The sequence below is a fragment of the Odontesthes bonariensis genome, chromosome 18 (genome assembly GCF_027942865.1).
Source record: "Odontesthes bonariensis isolate fOdoBon6 chromosome 18, fOdoBon6.hap1, whole genome shotgun sequence".
In the NCBI taxonomy this organism is placed as follows: domain Eukaryota; kingdom Metazoa; phylum Chordata; class Actinopteri; order Atheriniformes; family Atherinopsidae; genus Odontesthes; species Odontesthes bonariensis.
Genome location: NC_134523.1, coordinates 14,130,039 through 14,151,768, shown reverse-complemented (window position 1 = coordinate 14,151,768; position 21,730 = coordinate 14,130,039). Strand labels below are relative to the sequence as shown.

The 21,730-nt window shown below is 39.3% G+C and overlaps 4 protein-coding genes across 6 annotated transcripts in view; 3 read left to right on the top strand and 1 right to left on the bottom strand.

The window, feature by feature from the left end:
• LOC142367565 (putative 2-ketogluconate reductase) overlaps positions 1–21,730 on the top strand; it is a 379,644-nt gene that overhangs the window by 227,626 nt on the left and 130,288 nt on the right. The gene's annotated exons all lie outside the window — the stretch shown is intronic.
• On the bottom strand, positions 780–5,118 carry LOC142367769 (leucine-rich repeat and immunoglobulin-like domain-containing nogo receptor-interacting protein 1). The gene is made up of 2 exons (XM_075449790.1): positions 4,991–5,118; positions 780–2,653 (listed from the first exon to the last, which is right to left on the bottom strand). The coding sequence occupies exon 2, from the start codon at positions 2,634–2,636 to the stop codon at positions 789–791; it is 1,848 nt and encodes a 615-aa protein (XP_075305905.1). The 5' UTR covers positions 2,637–2,653; positions 4,991–5,118; the 3' UTR covers positions 780–788.
• On the top strand, positions 8,747–17,249 carry LOC142367248 (cathepsin K-like). 2 transcript variants are annotated; one of them, XM_075449227.1, is made up of 8 exons: positions 8,747–8,842; positions 10,661–10,781; positions 10,872–10,994; positions 13,965–14,117; positions 14,198–14,422; positions 15,287–15,452; positions 16,643–16,748; positions 16,843–17,249. In XM_075449227.1, the coding sequence occupies exons 2-8, from the start codon at positions 10,662–10,664 to the stop codon at positions 16,940–16,942; spliced, it is 993 nt and encodes a 330-aa protein (XP_075305342.1). In that variant the 5' UTR covers positions 8,747–8,842; position 10,661; the 3' UTR covers positions 16,943–17,249. The 2 variants fall into 2 exon arrangements, with proteins under 2 accessions (XP_075305342.1, XP_075305341.1); XM_075449226.1 differs by lacking the exon at positions 8,747–8,842 and adding an exon at positions 8,877–8,958.
• LOC142367078 (cathepsin S-like) lies at positions 19,929–21,665 on the top strand. 2 transcript variants are annotated; one of them, XM_075448980.1, is made up of 7 exons: positions 19,929–20,101; positions 20,366–20,488; positions 20,568–20,717; positions 20,799–21,023; positions 21,111–21,276; positions 21,378–21,480; positions 21,566–21,665. In XM_075448980.1, exons 1-7 carry the CDS (start codon positions 19,952–19,954, stop codon positions 21,663–21,665), a joined length of 1,017 nt encoding a protein of 338 aa, XP_075305095.1. In that variant the 5' UTR covers positions 19,929–19,951. The 2 variants fall into 2 exon arrangements, with proteins under 2 accessions (XP_075305095.1, XP_075305096.1); XM_075448981.1 differs by lacking the exon at positions 20,568–20,717.

Sequence of the window (21,730 nt, the reverse complement as noted above, 5' to 3'; positions counted from 1 at the left end):
CACAGCAAACATATGTTTCTCACATAGAGAATTGACTGAGAACCACAAAAAGCATTTTTCAATGTTCTGCCATTTTAATTTGTGTCACTTTTAGAGAGGTAAATAAAAAGCAAAAACAAAAACTTGCATTCCAATATACAGTTAATATAATAGAATGAACAGTTAATCTGACATTATAAGAATACCATCAATGAAATTAAGATGCTATACAGATGCCTTTAAAACCTTAATATAAGGCTAATTTTCCTATTGTTGTATTCTACTTTTCTGAGGTCCATGAAAATCACTATTTTAATCAATACATCTGTTATATAATTTGCTCTATTCAGACCAGATGAACATCCAGAAAACAAGCAAACTATGAAATAAGTCAGCCAGGCAGGTCTGTTTCTTACACAGTCTTCCTGAGTTCTCAAATCGTTTTTATATACAGTATAAATATAGACATGGATAATATAAGAAATAAGCCATTTCTTCTATACATTAGGCCCAGTCAGTGCTGGTAAATTTGACAATTTTACATTCTTTCATTGTTAAAGTGCAGCTTGTGTCTCATAAAATAATCAAATATATAAACAAACCTGATCAATAATTTTCCTGTTGAAATGACAAGAATTCAATGTCTATTCGTGTCGAGAATATAACATGCTCAGGTTTATTTGGGTAAAGATGTCTACTCTAATATTTAATGGTTTAAATCTAGAAATTAAGATATATATTTTTGCATTTTGCAATTTGTAACTTTAACCAAGTTAAATCGAGTTAAAATTTGCTTTTAGGGAATGGCCTCATATTAGTTTCATGGTGAACCTGCTCGGCTCTGTGGAGTTGCCTTTCCCACTATTACTATTTGACATGGTGCTTCGTGGCACATACGCAATCGTGGCCGTGTGCTTGATTTGGCCTTTGCCCTTACTCCAGAAGAACATGAAAATGAAACATACAGTCACGGAGCTGAAAAACGAGACAAACCCAATGGTTGCAGCTATAAGTAGAGTCTTGACATCAAATGGGAATTTCTGATTTCCATTTACAGTTGGAGAGTCAGACGGAAAGGCTGACCAACCTTGAGGAAGAAAATGGTTTTTAGAAGATGGTGGGAAGGCTCTGACATGAAGGCTGACGGGCAGGCTGTCATTTCCTGCAGCATTTGATGCCACGCAGAAATAAGTACCACTGTCGTGAGGCTGAACATAGCGAACCTCCAGAGATCCATTGGAGAGAGTTCGTATTCTACCAACGGACGAAACATATTTCAGCTGTGGGTTTAACCAGCTAACAGATGGCAGAGGGTCACCTTCTGAACTGCAGTAAAACACCACCGTGTGTCCCTGATCCACTTTCACGTCTTGAAGTTTGCGGTTCAGAATCCGAGGCTGTCGGCAGGTGAGCAGATTCGGGAGTTCGCCCTCAGAGAAGTCCAAAAAATTCCAGCCCTGCAGCTGGACTGAGGTAGTGCAAGTTGGTGGACGCCCACCAAAGTCCAAGTGCAGTCGCTTTCGCAAAAGCCAAAGCAAACGGCAGTCACAAGCTAGCGGGTTGTTATCAAGCCCCACACTTTTAAGGGTCTCCACCGAATGAAAAGCTCCTGCCTCAAGTGTGGTGAGAAGGTTTCTTGACACGTTCAGCAATTTTAAATGTGCCAGACCCTTGAATGCTCCAGTTTCAATACACACTAATGAAGCCGAGACAAGATGGAACTCTTGGAGCCGGAGTAAATCTCCAAGCAGGTTCCCACGAATGTAAGTAATGGAATTAAAAGAAAGATCAAGGTATACAAGATATACTAGGTGACGTAAAGGGATGTAGGGCACACCGTTAAGGCTGCAGTGTTTGATCGTCAAGGATGTGAGATTAAGACCAAAGAGACTGTTCCCTAACAGAGTCTCAAGCCTGGGGCAATGAGAAATGATGAGTTCCTTGAGATGCACCAGATGATGGAGTGAATAGTTTGGCAGTGTGGTGAGGCCCAGTCGGTGAAAATGAAGGCCTTTTAACACTCTGAGCTGAGTGAGTGCCTCTGTTGGCACAGCAGTGAGATTACAGCCATCGAGGTGCAGCTCCTGCAGACTGGTTAGTCCAGTGAAAGCCTGATGAGAGATAAAAACTAACTCATTGTATGCTGCTGTGAAAAACTGCAGGGCCGCTAAGTCACTGAAAGTAAAGTCCAGGAACACAAGAATCTGATTGCTGCTTATGTCAAGTAGCTGCAGATTTGTCAAACCAGCAAATGCTCCCACCGGAATAATCTTGAGCTGATTGCGAGAAAGACGCAGGGTCAATAGGCTCTGCGAGCCAAGAAAGGCTTCAACTTCAATTAAAACCAAGAGATTGTCACTCAAATCCAAATGCAACAGGTGTGTTAGGGTGTGGAACTGCTGATGCAACAGAGTCTTGACTGAATTGTGGGATAAGTTTAAAAGTTTAGCTTCTCGGGGGAGACCACTGGGCACAGTCATAAACTGGACACCCGAACAGTTCACCTCCAGCGCAGAAGTGTTGCAGTGGCAGGATGGCGGACACAGCCAGCGTGTTTCAGTTGTTAATGCCACACCTACTGCCAACAGGTAGAGAACTCTCCAGGACGTCCATCGGTGGGCATCGGTCCCCTCAAACATCTGGTGGCCGGCCTGCATGTGTGATTGAAGGACAGCTGTGGAATAAGGAGGATGAAGTGACGAAATTTGAAATACACCAAAACACATTTAACACAGTTCAGCATGATAATGTGCCTTCTTTTATGAAAATGTTCTTTAAAAAAAATCAAGATTCCTGACGTTCTTTTTTGAAAACACAGTATAATCACAAGAGATTTTTGTCCCTTTAACATTATTATTATTATTATTATTATTATTATTATTTTTATTATTATTATTATTTTGCAAAGACCTAAACACCGGAGGAAAGCAAACTTCTTTCTTTCGGCTAACAATGAGTAACTTTTTATAACATTTTTTTAATGTAGGATCTTGTTTTTGTAGGCATGAAAATACAGAAGACCAATAAAGAAAAATATGATTTAATCAGATCACAAATGGAAGTAATTTATGTTTATATTGATAATCTGCCCAAACCTAATTTTTAAATCTACATTTACTGGCTTGAGAAGGACTTTGATAAAAGCCAGAAGCCTGAGGCACGTAAGTACAACTATAAAGGTTTTCCACAGAAGGCATCACATCGAGGACTTAACCACCGAATTAAGCGTGAGGCTTGAATTATTCTAAACATAATACATCTTTCTGGGGAAAAAGGAGATTTGAAAGGTGCACATACTCCTTGGCAGTCACTAGCTTAAAAGAATATTGCTGCTTGATTTAAAAAGACTTTGTTTTTTGTGCACATTGTGCATTTTGGACAAATTGTGGAACCAGTTTCACTGATCAATAGTATGCAAAAATAGTAGAAAAGAAGTCTGAGAGCTCAAAGGCTGAATATAACACACCCAAACAATGTAGGTCTCTTGTTTTTGGTCAAGAAGATTTAAAGTGTTAAGATCGAGTGAGAAAGAGATGACATTGCTTTTAATTCGTGTCTGTCAAATTCATAGGATTTCTAAAAAGATGCATCATATTATACAAGGTTTTTTATTTGTTTAATTTCAAGAGAGGAAGATGCCTCACGTGGAAATTTCGAGGCGTGCCTGCTGATGCGGCTCATATTTTCTGTTCTCAGCCCAAACTTCTTTTACTTAATCATACCATGTAGCAACAAACATGGCAACAATGATTTGTTGCAGCAGGGGCTGTATTTAAAGGCTCAGACAAAGACATTTGCATGACACTAGGAGTCAGGAAAATACAGTAAATGCAATTGTGATATAATCCCCTGCTCACAGAATATTAATGGAACAATAAATCTGTAGCTATAATAATGGCAAAGTTTGGAGTACAGAGGTTGTGGTCTTATCTTTCCTTGGACTATGATCACATAACAGAGAAAAACATTGTTTCAATCTTAAATCATCATAAATTCATCTTATTTTTATTTAAAATGTTATAAAAATCGCCACTAGGGGGCAGAAAAAAGCACAACTATATTTGCATATTAGTTTCAAGGAAAGTGGTGATCCTGTCCACAGCCAGCTGCACAAAGATGACCCGTCACTGTCAAAGACAGAATGAGTTTCCACTCCTATGTGTGAGCGGGAACATGGCCACTCAGTCGTCTTTTTGACACACAAAAGTAAGCAAGTAAGTCTCAAATAGCAAATACAATGTGTGTTTGTAAAATTGACTGAGCCATCAGCCCATCATAGAAAACGTGTGACTTGCAGAAAAGCGCTGTTTGAATAGCCAAGAGAGCGATAGAAAAAAAAAATGACACCTTCAAGTGTGATGCCACCCTCAGTTTTGGCAGCTCCGCTCACACATTATTGTGCTGAAGGCTGCAGTGCTACAGAGCATGCAGCATGTCAGAGGAAGGATGGAAAATCAACCTCTACAAGAGGGATCATTTCTTACAGAAATATCAATGGTTGCAAATGGAAAATAGGAAAGTAATCTTATTCACTAAGGCTAAAAGTGTATCTATTCATCTATCTTACACTCTCTTAACTATGCAGAGTGACACAATTTGGTTAAACTTATACAAATACAATAATATTTTGAATTTTGAAACCTGTGGTAACCTTGAGCACTTCAAAAATCAGCAAGGAAACATGTCTGAGTGGAGCAGGTTGATATGATATCTCTTGCTCTATCTGCGATCGTACCTGTAAAATGATCTTGTCACATATTTTCATGTAGGCAGTCTGACTGCTGGTAATGACAACAAGTCCACACAACAGAGAATAATGAAAATTGATTCCTGCTAAACTCCTCGGAGAGCGCACATGTGACTGAGTGAAGACAGTGCTCAAAGGTGCAAATGCAGCCTCTTCATGTGTTTTGACAGTTTCAAAAGCTCAAACACAAAGGCTCTTTGTATAAAAGGCACAAGATTACAGTAATTTTAAGAAAAGGAAAGGAAATCGAGTATGCTAACTCACCTTTTCCTCAGAATGAAGGGCTGGTCATTTTGATCACTCGGTTTTTCGCATGCAAATCTGCTTTTTAGTTGAAGTTGCTTTCTGTTTTTTCCTTACCTTTGTATTAATTCCTAATATAAGCAAAAACAATGCAAGCACTACATCCAAATGAAACAAGCAATTTGGGGGAGCAAGCAAACACACAACAAGAAAGCTTCAACCCCCACCCCCCCATTCTGAACATTTAAACTCCAAAGGAAGCGTGAGGCTGTAGCTCGGTTCCCCTGTGGCTCCATCGTCCTCATGGCAACAACAACCTGGCAGTGGATGCGCTGGTGCTTGGTGCATGCTGGGGGATTATATGCACTAGCTGCTGGACCCCCTCCAACACGCTGCACTGGATGACAGGAGGCAGGCACAGGTCAGCCAAATGCAGAGATTTAGGAGCAGCAGCAGATGGGAATGAATTTGAGTACAGGCACTTGGAAAAAAAGGAAATATCTTTTCAGCAGTTTGCTGTGAGAGCCATTTGAATCCTAATTAAGCCAAGGACACATTTGAGCTGTAAATTCCTCAACAACTGTCTGTGGATGGAACAGTTTATTAAATCTGAGCTACTTTTTTGGAATTATAGGACTTAGGCTATTTTGCAAACCATCACAACCAGTCTTTTAGTGTTTAACGCAATCCTTTATTTTGTTTCACTTTCACAATAGAGTTTTCTAAAGCATGGGTGGCATTAGCAACCTTTTAATATCTGTATCTTCCTGGCCGGATTATTAAAGAAGCATTTTAAAAGCTCCAACTATACTGTAACTCTGAAGTCCGACAGAAAGGCAATACATAAGCATTCTTTCTCTCTATTGGGGATTCATATAGGATTCTCATCCTATCTAGCTGACACCACATGAACCAAATATAAAACCCCATCAAACAAACCACACAATGCAGCATCCAAGACAGAATAAAGTAAAACAAAAACAGCAAGAGCGACCAAACAGACGAAGTCAGATCTAGCTGAAATAGTAAAAGAAGCTAATAATGCCCACAGTAGCATCATTTTAGAAGTCATGCATCAATTAGAATAATCACACTATGATGAATGAAACTCTTTTAAAACATCGTACGATCAAATAGGACGATAAAGAACCAACAACACATGAAGTGTGTTGTCACCTCCCTGAATCAGATCCACAAACAGGGCCAACTTTAGGCTCATCTTTCAGGCCAGTTATATTGCCAGTCTGTCATTGAAGGTCAGTCAGATGAGTGTATTAAAAAACTTATTTTAAAATACCCTGACCTGTGCATCACTTCTGGCCTGGAGAACCATAGCGAGGTTCTGTAACTCTGTCTCTGTTGCCGCTCAAAAAAAAAAAAAAAAAACACCCGCAGCTAAAAATGAGTGGGAGCGCTGTTTAGAAAGTCCTCGAGTTAATTCCCCAACATAGGAAGTAAAGTCTGAATTAACATAACCCAGAAAGCAAGTAATGCAGTCAAACCAAAACATACAGCAGTGGATGCAGTCGCTGTGATATCTGAAAATATTTACTGTGTCATTTAGTTCAGTTTTTGGCGAAGGAAAGAAATATGTTAAATGACCTGTTCTGGCAAGAACAGCATGTGAGGATGTGAACTTTTAACCCAGTCTCATGATAAAATACAAATTAGACATGAAGTAGTTGATTTTGCTGTCTTATTTCTGTGCTTTACATGCACATTTTATGCGAGTGTAAGCCAAAAATAATTAGATTTGTAGCATATGGTGGACTTCTCAAGAGTGTCTGTTTAAGGCAATGTTTCCAGCACCTCAACAAAGTGATGTTCTAATGTCTAAATCTATCCAGGTGGTTCAGGCACCTAAATCCAATCGAAAAGTGGCTAAAATCTAAAGTTATCAGTGACCTAGAATAAGGTGTAGTATATAAAAAAAAAAGGGTTGTCTGGAATGGAGACAAACATGTTTCATGGGACTTTTTCAAATAAATGAAAACAGGGGAAAAGTTATGTCCTGCATCAAACAGATCAAATCCTTATGTCATTTTCACAAACTGCCATCAGACTGTGTTCAAATTTAGAGAGTTCATGACAACTGAAAACTGTTTTGCCGAAACGTAGGTAAGTTTTTAAACTTACCAGACCCAGTCAGGTCAAGGTTTCACCTCATGGACAATGCTACTTGTTGGGGAATTAAACCATTGATAAAAAACCTTTTGGGATGAGATACATACATCACATACATTTCCGTCACTATCAACCGCAGGTATCTTCAGTCCCACATAGCAAGCATTATGATCAGACTACAATCCCAACCAAATACATGGATCCAAAAAGAGATAAAAAAAAAGATGTATAAAAGGAGCTAGTGATTACATTTTCTGCTCTTCTACTGTACCTGACAATGATTTTGATAAAAGAATAGAAGAAGAGTATAAGTTAAAAGAAAGGCAACATCATTCATCGATGCTTTTTTATCTGATGTTATGTCTTCACAGCTGTCTCCTGAAAGCGAGACCAAAAATGGGTTTGACTACAGGATGTAAATGATAGTGGAATTGCAGAGATAATCACTTCTAAACACAAGTAACACATCGTGGAATTTTATAGCTGGTTGAAAAAAATATTTTTGGACGACAGATAAACCCTGAAAATAAACTTGATTCGAGGGCAATTAATGAAGAAAAAGACAAACATCGGGTGTTTAAATGAAACCCTCAGCTGCAGGAGCGCGTTGACGCATGCGTCCCATGCATGGACGCCACAGAGTAAGAGAGCGAGTGCTGAGACAGAAACTCACCATCTGGTACTGGACCTCAGGGAACTTGCTTTCATCAGCAAATCTCTATCCAAAACCGGATTCAGGAAGAGGAAAGATCAGCGACGAATGCTAACAATGGCATAAGCCAAATTAAAGTTCAAAGTTACATAATAGCCTCATAATATTTGTTTCATCACTGCTGCTCCCCGTGGGTCGTGCCCTCTGTGATGCGTCTGGGTAATTCTCCTTTTCCTAGCTGGCTGTTTTTGGTCTTGATTGCATAGAATAGCAGAGCTGATAGGAAATGAAGAGGGAAAATTATGTATAGCAAGGTCAGCAGGAATCAAAACAAAAGAGCATTGCAATTGCAGTGCATATACAGTATCTTAATCTTTCATCACCCACAATTTACCCATTGAATAGCCTTTGTTAGTGTTCTGATGGTTTTTTTTGGACCTATTCTCTAGTTAGTCAGAAATAACAGCATAAAGTACCTGTGTGTTAAAACAGGAGTGCAGTTCATACACATGTGCACACATGTGAAGAAATTTGTTGAAATATTTGAGCAAAATGTGACTCACTGTGAATAATCTAATGGTGTAAATCTTTTTTTTTTTGCCTCAGAAGATTATGAGGAAACTGCTGAGAAACCCATAACAAACAGTAAATGCTGATTGGGGTTCCCTGTTTTTGCCAACTTTAACCTGCATTTCCTCTTTTCATATCAGCCAACTACTATGTCAAAACATGAGTCAGAGTGTCTCTAATACAATCAGAGCCTGAGCGGGGGAAAAAAAGTTGTTTTCTTAACTCATTTCTCCCAATTCATAACTAAACTTCTCCATTATCAGGGCTTCCCCCTATAAGCAGTTTCACTAAGTCTGTTTTCATCCTTTATTGTATCTTACTTGCACTTCTCTGGCTGGAAGGTTATTTTGGGCCACTGCAGCCGGTAGTAAATCAGACTCACATGACTAGCCGCATTTCAGATGCACTGGAGAAACAGGTTTTAAAGAGTTTGTAGGAGGAAACTAAACTTCCCCTTTTGAGTGTGCAGTTAAAAACTGTCTGAACCTTATTTCAAGGACATTACAAACCGACCGTTCTGCATCAAGGTGAGACCAAGGCCTGTCTTCGTGTTTGTGGCAACAACTTTGCCTCGTTGAAATTCCTGTGTAGAGATCAGATGCTTGTTAAACTTGATGAGTCGAAGAAAAGATTTCATAAGAAGGTAGCGCAGAGATTGCAGTGAAACACGTTTAAACTTCCCTTGTTGAGTTGGGGAAATATTTGAAGAAGTTTTTTAATCTTTTTTTAACAGTGAAGTTTTACGTTGGTAACTTTGTGTTTTTGTACTCGGGCTTGTACTTCACTATTCACCACACAACATGTAGGTTTACTTGTGAATATTTTTCAATTCAGTGGCGATGATAACAACATGAGGAAGTCAACCCTATGTGCCAACACAAAGATTCCTTCTTGTTTTAACATTGTGATCGTCTTTTCTTGAGCAAACTGAGGCCTTGTGCTTAGAATTTCTGCGTGGATTTGGATGGTTTGCAGAGTAGCAGTGATGTGCAAAACGAAAAGAATTAGAACAGACGCAACAAAACCAAAACACATCAGCCACACAGAAAACACGATCAAACCGATCGAACCGTGACATTTCTGAAAATACAAAAAACTGCACAATAACATCAGGAACCATTTCCATAAAGTGGAATGTTGCTGGGGTTGTTTTTTCCATGTTGTGTGACGTATTGTTTTTTGAAATGTTTGTATGTTTCTGCACAAATCATTTTATGACATCTATATAACATTATTGTGTGTTGTGTTCTCTAAACCACGTTTGTGCATTTTCGGTGTGTTCTGGGGGGGATGTTGCGTTTTCTGAAATGTTTCCATAATTTTGAGAAAGGGCGAGTTTGCTGAAATGTTGTGTGTTGTTTTTGAGATTGAGGGGGGGGTTCATGTATATCTTTTGTCCTTGTGTTTTTAAGAAACTGTTACCGAAACTGTTTCGGGCAGATCTTTCCCAGATATTTATTTAATCACTTTTAGTATTTCATTATAGGCTAATAAAAAGTTTCTAAAAGCGGGGCTCCGTGTAGAATTTAATTGATATCAGAATCCAATGATTTGCAAATCTCATAAAAACCAACTCGTCAAACGTTGGAAGAGAGACATTTGATCATTGCATGAAAAATATCAGCTCATCCTGAATTCATGGGAGCAACATGTCTCAAAAATGTTGGGACGGGTCCATGTTTACCACTGTGTAGCGTCCCCGCTTTTAACAACAGTCTGTAAACATCTGGGAACAGAGGAGACCAGCTGCTGGACCTTTGGTAGAGTAATGTCCCATTCTTGTCTGATATAGGATTTTATCTGCTCAACAGTTTTTGTTGTGTTTTCTGTCTCATGACGCATCTAATGTCTTCAGTTAGTCATGAGTTATATTCTTCCACTACGAAGCCAATGCTGTTGTAATAGATGCAGTATGTGGTTTATCACTGTCTTTCTGACGTTTGCAAGGTCTTCCCTGAAAAAGACATAATCTGTGTGGGAGCATATGTTGTTTTGAAACCTTTGTATGTCCCAACTTTTGTGCAGATGGATTGCTTTTTCTTTTACATCAGGAATTAACTTTAATCCTGAAATAACACTATACTCTCTCATCTGTTTACAAGTTCAAGGAAATATGATTCATTAAATGACCATCACTTCAGGATTGTGATCTTAGTGTCCGGTAAACCCAGTTCTTACTTTATGTGGTCTATATACTGCATCAAAATTCTTGAAAAATTATAATGAAGGTGTGTATGTGTCTTGTATGTCCATCCTAATGACCATAGCTCAGTTTAGTATCACAATAGACAAAGAAATGCACAGAAGTCTCTTCTGCCCTATAAGTTCGTTTTTTATCTTCGCAGGATGCGCTTTTTGGGTGTGGTGCTGCTTTTGCCTTCTGTGGTCCTCAGCTATTCTTTGCCAGCTACAAACAAAGGATGGGAAGAGTGGAAAATCAAACATAGCAAAGTTTATGAAAATCAGGTATGACTCATCATCAAACCGTCTCTACTTGTTGTTATACCTGTATGTACGGGCAGTGTCCAGATCAGCATCTCCTTGTCTTTGTCTTAGACTGAGTGGAGCCTCAGGAGAGCGATATGGGAGAAGAACCAGTTCGTTGTGCTGAAGCACAACCAGGAGGCCTCAGCAGGAAAACACAGCTTCACACTGGGACTGAACCACCTGGCTGACATGGTAGAATTTTTTTCTCCAGCATCACAGCTGTGTTTTCTTCTGAGAAAAAGAGGATGTTGAAACTTCCCAGTCAACACAAACATGCATCACATCGTGTTCTCATTCATCTTACCATAATTGCTGTGGTAGGAGGAGTCGGTTATGTTTTGGTCTGAGTATCTCAGGCCAATTTTGTCAGAATTCAGTTACTGCCAGAGGAGAATTGTCCAAAATGATGCCTGTATGTAATTTGCTGTTTAACAGGGCAGCCTAGTCTCACCAGAAACATGAATTAGGTATGTTTATCATCATAAACAAAACAAAGTTGTTTCACAATTCATGATTGAAAGTTGTGAGATGGCAACGTATCTATAGGCTCACGTTTTGCATAGTATATGGTGGAGTCCGCTCAGGAATATTAAAATGTGTAACCTATAACATTGCATACTGCTCTAAACCTAACCAGGCATTTTAACTAATTTTATCTTTGGCCGTCACAGATGCTGCAAAGGAAGATAAGCGAGGAAATGAAACTCATGATACAATTTTTTTATACCATTGACTGTTATAGCTGTTATGGTTTCAGCCATGGGAGCATTTCTCCAGTGTCAGTGATGTCAGAGATGACAAATTGTAAGCACAGTAGGAGAGCAGCACTCTCCTACTGTGTTAATGCTGGGAGCAAACCCACCCATCCTGCTCTGTGGTTGCTTTGAGGGAGCTCTAGTCAGCGTTGCATGTTTTGGTTCAGTAACTACTACATGTCTTTTATCATGACTGACAAGAGATTGGACCATAGATTTTATAAAAATACATTTAAGCTCTGTGGACGGCACTACTTCTTCCTCCAATGTTGGACTGAAGGGGAGGAAGAACTAAAGAAGCTCGCCATCTATAAAGGCCTATGCATGACACAAAGAAATTTAATAACCAAAAGTCACAAATTCCTGCCATGTAAGATATTGTGCATTCTGTACAGCACAGCATCAGTGTTAAAGAATCAACACTGGACATCTCAATGCTGAGGTCTGAGGCATGTCTGAGACCTCTGGTGGATACAAACTGCATAACAAACATTTGAACGCCATATGAAAATTCCCATTCATCGATCTTTTGCGTGAGCAAGACCAATGCCACTGACCAACACTGTTAATCTGCATTTAAAACTGCACCCAGTGGGCTTAATTTAACCCTCCAACCTATAGATCAGCTCTAATCTCCCCTCATGCAATCTGATTAATTTAATCCAGCCTGGACTGGGCCAGCTCAGACAATCAGGACTCTTATATTAGACAACTCTTATATGGTCAGCAGTACATCTGGGAGGGCTAATAAAGCTACAAGCTATTGTAAATATTTGCAGGAATTACTACTATCAGAGAAGATCTGATATATATATAGAATGAAAGTTCAGCTGTGGTGCAAGCCAGCAAACTGTATTGTTGTGGTGAGTCAGTTGGTTAATTTTATTCATGTTGCATATGTTGACAATTTGTTCAATAAGAAACTAAATTTCTTAATTTCCATTTTGGTTTTTACTACAGCTGAAACTGTCATGGTTAAGCCTGGTTTACCATAAAGCTCTATTGTATTTTTTTGTGTTTGTGTTTTTTTTAACAAAAGTGACTGTTCGGTGCAAGAATTGTGCCAAAAAGCACAGAATGCAAGTGCAGTGATACAAAAAAATATAAAGAGAGAGTGAGGTTTTCTTGTTCAAGCACAATTAAGAGTGAAAATGAATGATTAGAAGTGAATATAAAATGGGGACGAAGGGCATTTTCTAAAGGTATTACACCAAGGAGGGTTCCTATTTTGATGATGAAGCCCGGATGGGTGTGACGTTTTGACTCTGCAGGAATCTGGCAGAAATGTCTTGGACACACACAAGCTTTTGGACCACTCTCAGAGGACTTTGTATTTCAGAGGCATCAGAGAGGCACGCACTTGTTTAGGAACAGGCCCAATGGAAGCGCACAGAAGACTAACATAAATCCAGAATACAACTTTTTTTTAAGAGGATAGAGGCTGTACAAATGTGAGAGGCAGAGCAGACGCCAGGACAGAAAACGAGTAACAAAAACATGATGAATCACCTTCATTTCCAAACGTTCTAGCTGGGCCAAAAGTCAGAAAAAGACTGAAGCGAAAATGCACAAAAGAGGCAAAAAGTAAAGCCCGGAGGTAAAAAAGAAACTGCGAGAAGACGATGTCATTATAAAGGCTCAAAATGAAAAATTTAAAAAAGAAACCGAAAACCATGGAAAATGTGAAGGCACCTGGAGTTAAAAAAGAAAGAAGAAGAAATTAAAAGACTTTGCAGAGGTTTTATGATCAATGAAACTACATAAAGAGTCGGATTATACTGATAAGACAAGCAAAGGTGAAAAAGAGCAGCAGGTAAATAAGGAACATTGAGTGGTATTGGAGTAGAAAAACGAAGCTGATGTTGGAGTGACATTTAAGATCTTCCTTCTAAAAGCAGGGGTGAACTTCTAAAGAATCAGAGGAAGTTGGGATTAATTGTTTAAATGTGTGCGGGTGTCACTGAGGAAGAGGATGTGCAAAATAAAAACAGCGAGAGTACAGCCAAAGTATGCGGCTGGTTGTTGGAAATTAGTGAAAAGACACATAGTATATATAGAATATATTATCGGACATATAGGAGTGAGAAAGTCAAGTAAGCACATAGATTGGTACTTTACTGTCCCCCGTGGTTTCTGTTAAGCTAGATGAAATTCTGTTGCACAGATCATAAATATATCACGTTTTAAAGGCTATCGTCTTCCTGTTAATACAGTCTGCATATGTGTCTGTATGTGTATATGTGTCTGTTTTGTTAATTATAGTTATAACACAATGGCGTACAGAAATCCACTGGATTGTGTCTTTACGCTGCTGTTTGTACACATTCAGAAAAGGTCCAGAGGTTTTTCACTAATCTTGAAACAGCCCTCATGTGCATTTCATAAGTGCTTTTTCTTTTGTGTTAAGACAGCCGAGGAAATCAATGAGAAGCTTAACGGCTTGAGGCTGGAGGAGCCTCTTGATTTCATAAATGGGACTTTTAAGGACATAAATGATTTATCAATACCCCAGAGTGTGGACTGGAGGAAGAAAGGCCTAGTCAGCTCTGTCAAAAACCAGGTAAGAAACAAGCTACTCCAAGGAAAAGGGAGCAATCCAACAAAAGGAGCTACAGTCAACATGTTTTTGTGTTTTTTAAGGGGTTATGTGGCTCATGCTGGGCCTTCAGCTCTTTGGGAGCTCTTGAGGGCCAGATGAAGAAGCGAACGGGCGTCCTTGTTTCATTGAGTCCACAGAACCTGGTGGACTGCAGCACTGTAGTTGGAAACCTTGGCTGCAGAGGGGGTTACATCACTAAATCCTACAGCTACATCATCCAAAATGGGGGCGTCGATTCGGAGAGCTTTTACCCCTATGAACACCAGGTCAGCTTCAGAATGCATGAAGGGAGAAATGCAAACTTCCCACTTGGAAGGCTCTTTTTCTTTTTCTTTCTTTTCTTCCTTTTTTACCCCGAAAGTGGTATTAAAGGGTGTACTGTGGTGTAACACAATGAACTGTTATGACAGAGAACCGAGGGTCCGCTCAAATAGTCTCTCCTGCTGAGGAGGGTTCAGTCAAGAGCTTCAGAGTTTTCTTAATTAGCATATGAAACACAGGAACATCCTTTACTAAAACAAAACAAAACAGATAATTTCCTCCCAAAACTACTCAGCTTTCATAGCGACACACAATTAACTTCATCCAGTGGTGCTAAGTGAGTTGTGTGGATGAATATGAGGGCGGGAAAGTGAGAGTGAGCGGCCTGTGACAACACTATTTCATTTTTGTGCCTTCTTCTTCCCTTTTAAATTACAAACCTTGATAATAAATCACTATTTTATATCATATCACATCTTATCATACTAATAAATTGTCTCTGTGTCGAGACAGGCATCAGATGAAGTATCTAAAGCCCTTCTGTAGAATATTTATTTTCCCGTGAGGTCAAGGTAATGAGCCTATAGGAAAAGAGGGAATTTCTTCTCAACAGTTTTCGACTACTCGAAAAGGAATAAATGTGGTTACTGGTTCGTATCACTGAGCCTGAACACTTCTTTATAAAAAAAATAGCAGACAATGAAATATATTTTCCTCTCACAACTTCAGCGAACTGATTGTGTGGACAAATTACATGTTTTCTTAAGACTGGGCTAAATTCAGGATATGTGTGTGAAATATTGAATTTTTTTAACATATTCCAACAAAATTCCCATAATCGATCCTTTAAACCTAATTTCTGTTCTTAGAATGGGAAATGTCGCTATTCTGCCAAAGGAAAGGCAGGTTATTGCTCCAACTTCCACGTCCTCCCACGTGGAGATGAGCGGGCTCTGCAGGCTGCAGTGGCATCAGTGGGACCAATCGCTGTGGCCGTGAATGCCATGCTGCCATCTTTCCATATGTACAGAGGAGGTGAGGTCGCTGACAGAGTCGCGGTGTGGGAACATTTTGCACTGGCAGCTTTGAGCTCACATTTTGTTGTTAACACTTAAGAATGAGTGTCATAAATTCGATAAATATCATGACATATACCGTACATGTTGTCACATTTCATATGTTTTCATATTTTGGTCTCATTTCAACAGAAAGATTCTTGAAAAGAGCAGATACTACAAATCAGCATTTCCCTTTCTTAAATCAAATCAAACTTTATTTATATAGCACCTTTCATACTAAAAAAGCAGCACAAAGCGCTTTACATAATAAAATAAATAATTAAAACAATTCATGCATAATACTCACACATAACATCACACCGACAACCACACTGCACACATACTACCACCCCAACATGAGCAACATCAATATCAACAACAATCAACATTAAAAGCAATGGTAGAGAAGTTTGAGAACCTGTGCTTCTTTTTTTCCTTCTTCTTTTTTAAGTATGTTAACTTTTGTCAGGGCCTGAGCACCTGGGATTGAAATACCACAGCTCACAGCTTTGGTTTCCTGCCCTGCACCTCACTGTTTGCCTTAAAGACGCATGATACATTTTGAAGGCATCTTTGTGGTCCCAACAAGATCATGCATGGCTGTGCAGTTGCAGGGCTCACACAGAGATTTGTTTTTCTGACAGTGGTGTTGCATCCTGGGGGGAGCCGGAGAGTCAAATTCTTTCGTGTTTCTTCAAAAAACCCAGGGGCTCTTACACATTGTATGACTTTCTGCGATAAACCATTATCACCTCAGCCCAGGAGACTTTTGACTGAATCTAACTCTCTCAGACGTCCACTGAATCACTCTAAGTTACATAAAAGTGAATAAATTTGATATTCAGTTGTTCTATGGGTACACTAAGTAAACATGGGTGACATGTATGTACTTTGGGAATAAAGAAAAAAAGATATGCAACTGTATTTTTAGAACAAATGTTTTCTTGCCAAGTTTGACATTTCTGTTTATTTTATGAAATTTTAAAAAAAAATGAAGTCAATGCCTGGAAAAAAATTAAGGTCTGCTTATTTTGACACATAAAATATGACTTCTTCTCACTTTTGTAAAGCATTTTATCGACAGGTTTTCAGCAGCGAACGTCAACCGTTGTTGTATTTATCAGATTATTCCACTTCCTACTTCCACTGAACACATGCATCTTGCAGGTTTGTACAACGAGCCCAGCTGCAACCCCAAGTTTGTAAATCACGCTGTCCTGGTTGTGGGCTATGGCACAGACGCTGGACAAGACTACTGGCTTGTGAAAAACAGGTAAACTGGTTTCTCTTGGCTAGAAAGTGAAAAAGAGTTTACTTGGACAAATCGTTTGACATCGATATCAAATATGAGTGTTTCTGTGTCTCAGTTGGGGACCTCAATGGGGAGAAGGAGGCTTCATTCGGATCGCCAGGAACAGGAGAAATATCTGTGGCATCGCAACACTTGGAGTTTACCCTACACTGTGATGTCTACCTGAACATATTTAAGGTTATTTAATCCAATATCAGAGACATGACGTTTGTTCATAAACTGCAAATGCTGCCCTGAAAATGAAAAACTAATAGAAAAAAAACTTCAGTATAAAAGTTACAAAACCCTTCTTCCTGCTTCGGTCGTATTCCTCACTGATATTTTCAGTTTTTGAATTGAATATGTTAGTTTTTTTCAAATTCTGTATGCTATGTATTTATTGAAATACTTTTATTAAAACATTGGCTTTGCTCCCTGTGTGTTAAACTTAATAAATCTAATAAAAATAGAAGACAAAACAAACAGATGAAATGTCATCCTACATGCTCTTATTTGATTTGAGGTCACTTGTGTAACTCTGCTGTCAAGGATTAAATAGAAATTGAATTATTACCAATTCAAGTAGAGGCAGAAGTAGGAGGAAATATTCTCACAACAGAACCACATTCATAAGAAGAGGTTGTTTATTTCCTCTTTTTTTCCCTCAAGGAAAAAAACTTGACATTTCAAGATCAAAGCGAAATAACTGAGATTAAAATAAACCAGCAAAGGCCAACCATATGTCAACAAAATGCCTGTGTGAATGAGCTGGTGAGGTTTTACTTTGGTAGAAATTCTTTCGCATTTGGCACACAAGCACAGTGTGGTAAGTAAGAGATTGTGTTTATAATTGCGATTGTTCTGAACGAGAAACCACATAAACTTGGAAGACTTGGCTGCATTCCTGTAAGCTGAAATAACTGGTAATGGACAGATGTCAGAGTATAGATGTGTGCTGTTACTCTCCAAACTTGGTTTAATAGACCGCTGGAGCTTAATCTCTGCTCTTTTATTTAATTCTTGAAATATCATTTTAACGTTACTTTAATCTCGATATCACGACTTTATTCTTGAAAGAGGACATTTTTGAAAAAGTTCAAGATTTTTCTTTCCCTCAGTGTGACCTTAACGCTGCTTCACGTTTTTCAGTATAATGTACTCTTTTCATGTTAAAGAACACTTATAAACCCCTCCTTTCACTTAGAAGACTGCTTGGTACCATTTGTTGTATCCATTCAAGTTGCAGCTGGAGCTTTTGGGAACAGCCAATAACATGTGCTCCATGATGGTAGATATGTCAAATCAAAAAATGGGGGGAAAAAATGGAAAAAGTATTTTTAAAGTTTTTTAAGAGAGAAGACTTAAAAAGCAAAGGAAACTCTGACAGCGCCTCCTCGCCCACAGTCCCTCTCCATCATGGACGATCCACTCCACCCTCTCTGTGACAGGACTCCAGGAGCTCTTTCTCCAACAGACTCATTCGGCTCCGCTGTCAGAAAGAACATTTCAGGAAATCCTTCCTTACTTTCCCCCATAATGCTGTACAACAGCTCACCTCTGTGTAACAGATGAACACACCTTTGCAGTTCTCATCTGTATGTACTCAGGCTTTAAACTGGAATACATCATGTTCATATTACTCTTCCTGTTTTCTTTTTAGCTGTTTGGATTCCTTTTCCTTTACTGATTTACTATTTTTACATTGTACAAACATCCATACATCCCCTGCAGGATCCTTAAAGTACACACTATCATCTTCTTTCTCTTCCTGTCCATGTAAAACCATTTCACCAGTTAGAAGAGTTGTTTCGTAACTGTGTGAGAATGTATTTAGTCTCTGTACATCTTTTAACTTTGAATTCCATTTACCTAATCAAGCAAGCAGAGCAGAAAAACACCCTTTTCTGATTGACTGTAGGCCAAGAAGAGAACTTCCAATCATCGATTCTTCTCCTTGTCTCTTACTCCCCCGTAGACTAGATGCAAGTAAAAGATGTCAGGAAGAGACAAGACAGGGTGACAAGTGTTTAACAAAAGACACATTCTTGTTTTGAAGCTATTATTTTAAAATGACATCTGTCTGCATCATATGACCATTATTTTGTTACAGCCTACCACTGTGTTCAATGTGTCACACCCTCTTTATATATTAGAGAAGCTGAGTAGAATTCTAGAGGATGCATCTGAGTATCCTCTCCTCCACTTTCATTTAAGGAACTGAGCCATCCTTCGAGATGTTTTGCTGAGATCACTTTCATTGGATATCCATTTCCAGGGAGGAGGACGAAGAAGGACGGAGGGAGACACAGAAGATGGGTGATGAGGAGGGACAAATTAGATATCAGATTTTAGGCAATCATGTCATTGTTATTATTTGCAGATGATCTCAGAGATGATAATGTCATCTTATCTCAACACTTAATGAACAATAGTGAAAATCTGATGTCATGGCAACCTTATTCACAACTAAAACAGATAAATATATAAGTTTTTTGTTTGGCTGTTCAGGCAGAACTTTTCTGTCTCTTTGCTGGTTCACTCTTACTGCAGTCATTACCTCAGCCACAGCAGGAGAATATTTCCAGTGAAAAGACCCTTTAAAGAAAACTCTGGACACCAGCTGCTCAGCACAAAAGGACAAAGCAAAGGACTGACACACACATAATGTCAAGGTGGTGAATATACCAGAGCACTTGAAAGTTAAAGAGTCTTTTTTTTCCCCACATCAGGAGTTGAAACAGGAAAGAACAAAAACAGAGTAAAGAGGATAACTATTGGACTCACATTCCCCTCGGCACAGAAACACGACTCCTTGAAACAGCTCGTTTCCGCTGCCACCAAGTGGTAAAAAAAAAAGACTGTTAACACGGATTTAATTATTTTCAGGTGTGCAGTGAGTGTGCTGATAAATACATGGTGGTGGAGACTTTCTTTTTTTTGTTTGTTTTTAAGAGGTTCAGGTGGGTCATGTAGTCATCCCTTGTCAATGTGAGGCTCCCATCATGAGTGTATGAGTATGGCATCGATTGCTTTGTCAAATAATAATACTGATAATAATTAACTTTGTATAGATTAGCATTAATTCATATACCCATTTCTGTTAAAGATTGCGATAACCGCCAAATCAAAGTGGACAGCAGCCCTCAAGTCTGTCAACTTTGTTTTTCTCTTCTGACACTGGTTGAATGACAATTTCTTCTTTTCCAGACCTCAAAATGTTTCAAACCCTATTTTTCACACTCTTGAGTGGATTTGCAGCAGCTGTTCCCAGTTTGCATGTGGATCACCACTGGGAGCTGTGGAAGAAGATGCATAACAAAGCGTATGCTCATCAGGTAAAAGCTGAGGTCTTTAATCCTGCCCAACTAATCACTATATTGGCACTCAGCTGGGTGACCAATATTTCAGTTGACAAAGTTGGAGTGTTTCAAGGACTTGAATCAGGAATCATGACTAGCTGTTCCACAATGTACTTTTTTTTTTTTTTCCAAAAGAAAACTTAATCCTTTCTTTTAGTTTCTGCCAGTAATTATTGATCCTAAATATCTTATTTATTTCACAAATGCTAGGAAAGTATTGAATTGCATTCTGTGTTCTAGATTGAGGAGCTGGATCGCCGACAGATATGGGAGAAAAACTTGGCAATGATTAATCTCCATAACCTGGAAACTTCCCTGGGCTTGCACACATTTGAGTTGGCAATGAATCATTTGGGAGATCTGGTGAGTATTTTGAGAGATGAATATATGAGGATGCATTGCTCAAGTGACCAAACAAGTACTGTGATCTCTGTGCTTGCAGACCATCGAAGAGATCGCCAATACGCTCACCGGCACTATTGTACCATCTGACCTGGAGAGGATTCCTTATGACTTGACTAAAGTCAATCACTCTCTGCCAGCTAGTCTAGACTGGAGGGATAAAGGGCTGGTCACTTCAGTCAAAACACAAGTGAGGTCATCCTACATGCAAGAACACCTGAGATCCGGGCAATTCTTTTTGCATGGTGTCTCAAACCATTTTATCTTTTAGGGTTCTTGTGGCTCTTGTTGGGCGTTTAGTGCAGTTGGAGCCCTGGAGGGGCAACTAAAGAAGTCCACAGGCATCCTGATGTCTCTCAGTCCACAGAATCTGGTGGACTGCTCCACAAAATATGGCAACTCTGGCTGCAAGGGAGGCTCCATGGCAAACGCCTTCCAGTATGTCATGCAAAACCATGGCCTTGACTCTGATGATGCTTACCCCTATATTGGAAAGGTTGGTCAATGTCTCGGTTTGCATGGTATAAGCCCCATACTTAAACCTGTCAAAGCATTAATTAATTCCCCTGCACAACACTTTCAGCGTGATAAATGCAAGTACCGCTCACAGTATCGGGCAGCAAACTGCTCAGGGTACGGCTTCTTAACAAAGGGAGATGAATATGCATTGAAGGTGGGCTTGGTTAGCATCGGCCCCATCTCCGTTGCAATTGATGCTTCTAGGCTAAAGTTTCTCTTCTACCGACGCGGTAAGGGCAAATGGTTTCATACCTCTTAAAATGATGTAGAATTTCAAAGTTGTGAGGAAGGGAGATTTTTTTTTTTGTGAATGTCTTATGTGGCCTAACAGGTGTGTACCAGGACCATTCATGCACCCACCATGTGAACCATGGAGTGCTGCTTGTGGGATATGGTACTGAGAATGGAGAAGACTACTGGTTGGTCAAAAACAGGTTTGTATGAAGAGTAAGTTTCTAACTTTTATAAACATTTTGTATTGTCAGGACTTCACTGACTGTAAATATCCATTCTTTGTAGTTGGGGTGTACACTTCGGTGAGAAAGGATATATAAAAATGGCTCGGAACAAACACAACCAGTGTGGCATCGCGAAATATGCTTGTTTTCCAATGATGTGACCATTTTGGTTTGGATTTGCAGTTTCATGAATAAAGAGGGTTGGCAACCTTGGCTTTTGGTTGCT